A 5,794-nucleotide genomic window follows, 5' to 3' on the forward strand; every position below is an offset into this window, starting at 1 on the left:
ATGTTATAAATGAATCTCAGTGAAGCTTTTATTTTAAAATGTTCCTTTAGAGTCCTTTGGTAAAATATACAAACCCATAGACATTTTTTTTTCCTGAAGGATGTCTCAACTTTATATTACTTTCCCATTTCAGTCTTATTTCAAATAGTGAAGATTCATATGAAGCACATCTAAAGTATGAAGTGAAGAGTTTTTTGAACATTCAAAGAAATGTTCAGGAAAAATAAATTGTTTTTAACAAAATTCAAAGAGATGTAACATGAAAAGACAGAATCAACATCGAAAAGGCTTCCTTTTCTACCATACTATTCCTTTTGGGGGTGTTATAAACACAAAAGAAAAGTCTATAGGTAGGGCTGCTTTTTACATTGCAAGCATCAACACCTTTTAGGGACAAATCAGACACTATCACTGCCCCCCCCCCCGCATCCTTCCCCACCCCCACCCCCCCCAGTTTAGAATGAGAGGCAGCTCCTGCCTTGTCTCTAGTTATAATGCTTGTTTCTATTTTGTCACGGTTGTGCAATAATTTCCTCGACTCCCTGAGGACAGCTATGCCCCCGCCATTTGTGCCTAGGCCAGTGTTTATCCAACAGTCAAATCACCTCCATCCAGCCTATATACCATGAATACTGCCAGTCTCGCTGTGAGAAAGGATAATGAAAGAGACCAATTCCGGGAAGGGTTCAAAATCGGTGCCACCAAGAACGAACAGGATGCTAGTAAGATGTTCATCGGGGGACTTTCCCAAGAAATAAGCAAGCAGGTACTTCTGGAATACTTGTCTAAGTTTGGTGAAGTAATAGACTTTATTATAAAAACAGACCCAAATACCGGTCTGTCTAGGGGATTTGGATTCGTGCTTTTCAAAGACAGTGCCACAGTAGAGAAGGTGCTTCGAGTGAAAGACCACAAAGTTGATGGCAAGAAAATAAAATTTAAAAGGGATAAAGCCCTGGAATCTCAATTCTCCAATAAAAAGATTTTTGTGGGTGGGCTGAACCCGCGGATGTCTAAAGAAAAAATAAGAGCTTACTTTGGCACATTTGGGCAGATAGAGGCTATAGAGCTTCCACTGTGTTCAGATACGCAGGAAGAAGAGCTTTCGGCTTTATCAAATACAGGGATGAAAACCCCGTTAGAAAGGTCTTAGAAACCAGGTACCATTTCATTGGCTCCAGTCGTTGTGAAGTTAAAATGGCATACCCTAAAGAATATACAGCTAGACAGTTGAGTAAAAGAAAGACTATATCTAAGGATAGGACAAGAAAATCAGTTCCAGCTGTGGAGTTAGAAAACAATTGGAGAGGAGGAGGCAGCCCAAGCTTCCACACTATGGCTAACCCCGATGCTCAAGAAGCCAACCAAGATGCCCACAGAGCTGACTCATATACTTCTAGAGCAAACTCGGATGTACCTTTGGCAACTGTCCGTGGTTTCAGGGATACCCCCAATGCTTTCCAGTCGAACTCTAATGTTTTTGTGACAAATTCAACTGCTTTCATGGCAAGCAGTAATACTTTGAGGTCAAGCTCAAATACTGTATGGGTAAGCAATTGTGTTCTGGAGGCAAACCCAAATACCTTCTTGGCAAGCCAGTATAATCTTCCAAACACCTTAAGTATAAGCCAATACACTTTGGGAACATACGGAAATTCCTTAGGAGTGAGCCAGTATGCTTTGGCAGCATTTTCAAATACTTTCGGGATAAACCAATATGCTTTGGGGGCAAATCAAAATGCTTTCTGGACAAACCAGTATCCTTTTGGAACATACTCAGATGCTTATGGGATAGACCAATATGCTTCTGGAACAAGTCCAAATGCTTTTGGGGCAGGCCAGTATAGTTTGGGTACCAACTCAGATACCTGCAGGACAAACTGCTATGCTCATGTGGCAAATCTATACAATATCTGGACAAACCAAAATGTTTTGGCGACAAACCCACATGTTTTCAGGATAATCCAGTATGTTCTTGGGGCAAACCCAAGTGCCTTTGGGTCAAGTCAGTATTCGGTGGGAGCAACCCAAAACAGTTTTGGACCAAATCTACATAACATCGGAGCAAATGGAAACTTTTGTGGGGCAGCTGGAAGTGGTGGAAGTACTGGAGGAGTTAATTTTTCTCAAGTATATGGCAATTTCCTGAATGTCTGGAATACACTGCCAGCTTTTCACGGCCCTGATGGCGATCATTTCTCCCTCTACAGTTATGGGGCTTATGATGCAAGATCTGCACCTAATTACAATGTGCAAATAAGCTTGTCAACACTCCCTGGGAATGGTTACCAGAGAATTTATTCAGCGTTTTGAAGCCTAACTACAAATCCTCTATCCGAAGACCATTCTGTCCAACAATAAAACATTCAGTAACTTATATGAAATGGCCCAACTACTGATTGATTGGACATTGCCACTATTTGCATATCCCAAATGTACACATTCTCATGATGTCAAACACAATCACTATTGCAAACGACTTTTACTTTTGTGAATTCTATTGTTAGTTAATCCAGGAATTTCCCCTTTACCTTATGACAACACAGTATGACAAGCTTATAGTTTCCTAATTAGAAATCACCAGTTTTATTCCTTGGTCTTTATTCTGGCTCTGTTTTTACCCTTATTTTGAGACAGAGACTTATTAAGTTACATAGGCTACCCTTTAACAAGGTGACTTTGAACTTGAAAACCTTCTGCCTCAGCATTACTTGGTTTTATTTCTAAATATTCAGTGATTTTTCTCCCTCAGTCTACCTTCTATTTACAGGGATCTATACTATGTCAGAAATTAAATACAGGGAAACAATCCCAAGAGGATAGAATTATACCTAATCATGAAGAGAAATTTTACAAAAGATGGCTTGCCCAGCCATCTAAAATATATCTTGGCCAGGGGCTTACAGGAGGGATAAGTGAAGTGAGTTGGCCTTTGCCAATAATAATCGAGGAGGCATGCAAAGTTGAGAATAAAGACAACACTCATCTTAGTAACACAGCATTTTCTTGTTTGGTTGGTTGGATATTTAGTTTGATATTGTGTTTGCTTGTTTGATTAAGAGTAGAAACAGGGTGTGTGCATGATTACTAAGGAAAGGGTAGTAAAAAGGGCTTCAACATTCTCAGCAGCAACATAACAAACCATCAATGTGAATTCTTTATATTTCAATTTTTCGATTAAATAGTCATTGTTTTTAGAGGAAAAGTTTTAATGCTAAATATAATATCTAAATACTATCAAAAATCTGTTTCAGCATGTAATCTAAACATTTACTGGGACAACAAGTCCTTGCCATATCAGCAATTTAGAACTAATATCTTCTAAAATGCACATCTACAATGGAAGTTTTGGCATATTAGTGGAATTGTGAATGAGATATTGTTAGCAAGGTTAATAAACTCGTGAGATCAAATAATGTAGACCATCCATCCCCCTAGATCCCAAACATGAGAGAAATTAGAATGTGCAGTTACTCACTGAAGGAGGGAAAACATATAGCCTTAAGGAGCTATGAGAGTCCAAGTTACTCCATAAAGGTGCATACCCCACAAAAATATCCTAGTGTTCAAGATTCTGTCTTCGGAAACAGGCCAGGTACCAAAAGCCTCTGGAACGACTTTGTGGGTCAGGAGCTGACCTGGCTTTCACTCACCACTGTGAAGATACTGAACACGACTTCAAGGAATTCTAGTGTCTCCAAGTGGAATAGTTGTGCAAACTCTGACCAGTTCTCTGTGACATCACCTATCTCGCTTACATCATAGAACCCCTATCAGGCTGGTTCCTTCTGGAGTTACACTCAGAAACGTTGAGCATCTAGAATTTATATTTTCATATGGCCTCCTAGAAATCCAAAATAAATAAATAAATAAATAAATGAATGAATGAATGAATGAATGAATAAATGAATGAATGAATGAATAAACGAATAAACGGATAAACAAATCAACGAATAAATAACGAATAAATAAATGAATAAATCAATAAGCGAATATGCAAATAAGTGAATAAATTAAACGAATAAATGAAGAAATGAATAAATAATAATAAATGAATAAATGAATAAATGAAATGAATAAATGAATAGATGAATAGATGAATAGATGAATAGACGAATAGACGAATAGATTAAATGAATAAATGAATAAATGAATAAATGAATAAATGAATAAATGAATAAATGAAATGAATAAATGAATAAATGAATAAATATTGAATAAATGAATCCCTATAAAAATGGCCTGATTTCCTGATTCACATGCTGCCCAAGTAGATTCACTCTTGCACCATTTTTATTGTGTATTTGCTTTTCTTGTTTGTTTGTTTGTTTTGTTTTTTTTGTTTGTTTACTTTTTGTTTTTATTTTCCTTCTGTGAAAGTCTTCCGTGTCTGGCATACCAACATACTTGGTGGTTATTTTTCCTGTACCAATCTTTCCCTTGGTTATCTTTCAGCTGTTCTTGGAATCAGAAATGTTGCCAGACTCTTGAGGCAACACACAGGATAGCACAATATTCACTTTATGAAAACCCACAGTTAGAGGAGGACAATTTTTATTCAAACAAAGCTGGAATTTAATAGGATTGAATACATTGCATTGAAGCCAATTGCAATCATGAATTATGTATTCTTTGTAAAGTGCAAGGAAATCATAGACCTTGGGTCTGCTTACAAATTTGAGTTAAACTTAAAAGAAACCCGATATCTACCAGTCACATATTAAATGTCTTTAAAATTTACCAGCATTTCTGGTTACAAGGAAATTCGTAGATTAAATGCAGTAAAACAGGAAGAAATAGATAAAGTAATTTTACTTTTGAAATATGGGTAGACAGAATTCTGGACATAGGTAAGAATGGAATTTACTTACAAATTAGAGGGCACTTTAATTGTTCATGCCACATTGATCTTAAGTGCTTAAAAAATGTTTTTTTCAGTCCCCTCCACACATTACATCCTCTTTATAGGGGATGACCCTAACTACATAGTGGGTTAGATTCTTCCAGGTCAGCCACCAACAAAAGATCATTCCTTACAGAGGTGACCATAGGCCAGTGTGATGGAGACAGTGTTCATCTGAGGTACTATCTTCCCAGGTTGATTTACGTTCTAAAAAAAAATCTAAGAAGCACCTCTACACATCCATATCATCAATGTTGATTGTTATACTGTGTGAAATAGACAAGCTATGGAGGAAATATAGATGCCAGCCCCACTGGATGAATTTCTTAAAAATGAGAGAGAGAGAGAGAGAGAGAGAGAGAGAAGGAGAGAGGTATTTCTCATCAAATTGTGTTAGGTGAGACAAGCTAAAATCAAAATGACAATTGTCAATTTATAATTTTAATAAGGCACATTAAATAAAAGGAGATATTTTGGAAGAGTAAGGGCACCAGCAGGGGGGTCTGAGAAGATAAAAATGGAGGATAGTGGGGAGGATGAAAATGGTTAAAGGTCACTATTGACCTGTGCAAAGAGTCACAACAAAGCCCAGTGACTTGTACATTTAAAGCACATTGGTATTAAGTAGCTGATTCTAAATGATGGTTTGATTAAATTGGGAATTTTAGCTTCAAGACACTATTAAATTTATTTATGTTTCTACTCTCATGTGGATGTTGCATTTTGAGCTGGATATGGGTGACAGGATATGGCAAAGTGATTAAGTTTTGTATATCATTATGCATCAAAAAAAAGTCACTCAGTGGGCTGCCATGCTTTCACAGGGAAGAAAGTAGCTAGAGATTTTAAGTGTACATGAGGTATAAAGAATATTTCCCCCACACTACTATA

At 37.1% G+C, this 5,794-nt stretch overlaps 1 protein-coding gene across 1 annotated transcript; it reads left to right on the forward strand.

Moving 5' to 3' along the window:
- The first annotated feature begins 585 nt into the window (after positions 1-585).
- LOC147000065 (uncharacterized) lies at positions 586-2,326 on the forward strand. The gene is given in 2 exon segments (XM_085834357.1): positions 586-1,091; positions 1,094-2,326. Coding segments are annotated over 2 exon segments (1,686 nt in total). The 5' UTR covers positions 586-625; the 3' UTR covers positions 2,314-2,326.
- The last annotated feature ends 3,468 nt before the right edge of the window (positions 2,327-5,794 follow it).

The sequence above is a fragment of the Mus caroli genome, unplaced genomic scaffold (genome assembly GCF_978045245.1).
Source record: "Mus caroli unplaced genomic scaffold, Mus_caroli_1 scaffold_22, whole genome shotgun sequence".
Classification (NCBI taxonomy): domain Eukaryota; kingdom Metazoa; phylum Chordata; class Mammalia; order Rodentia; family Muridae; genus Mus; species Mus caroli.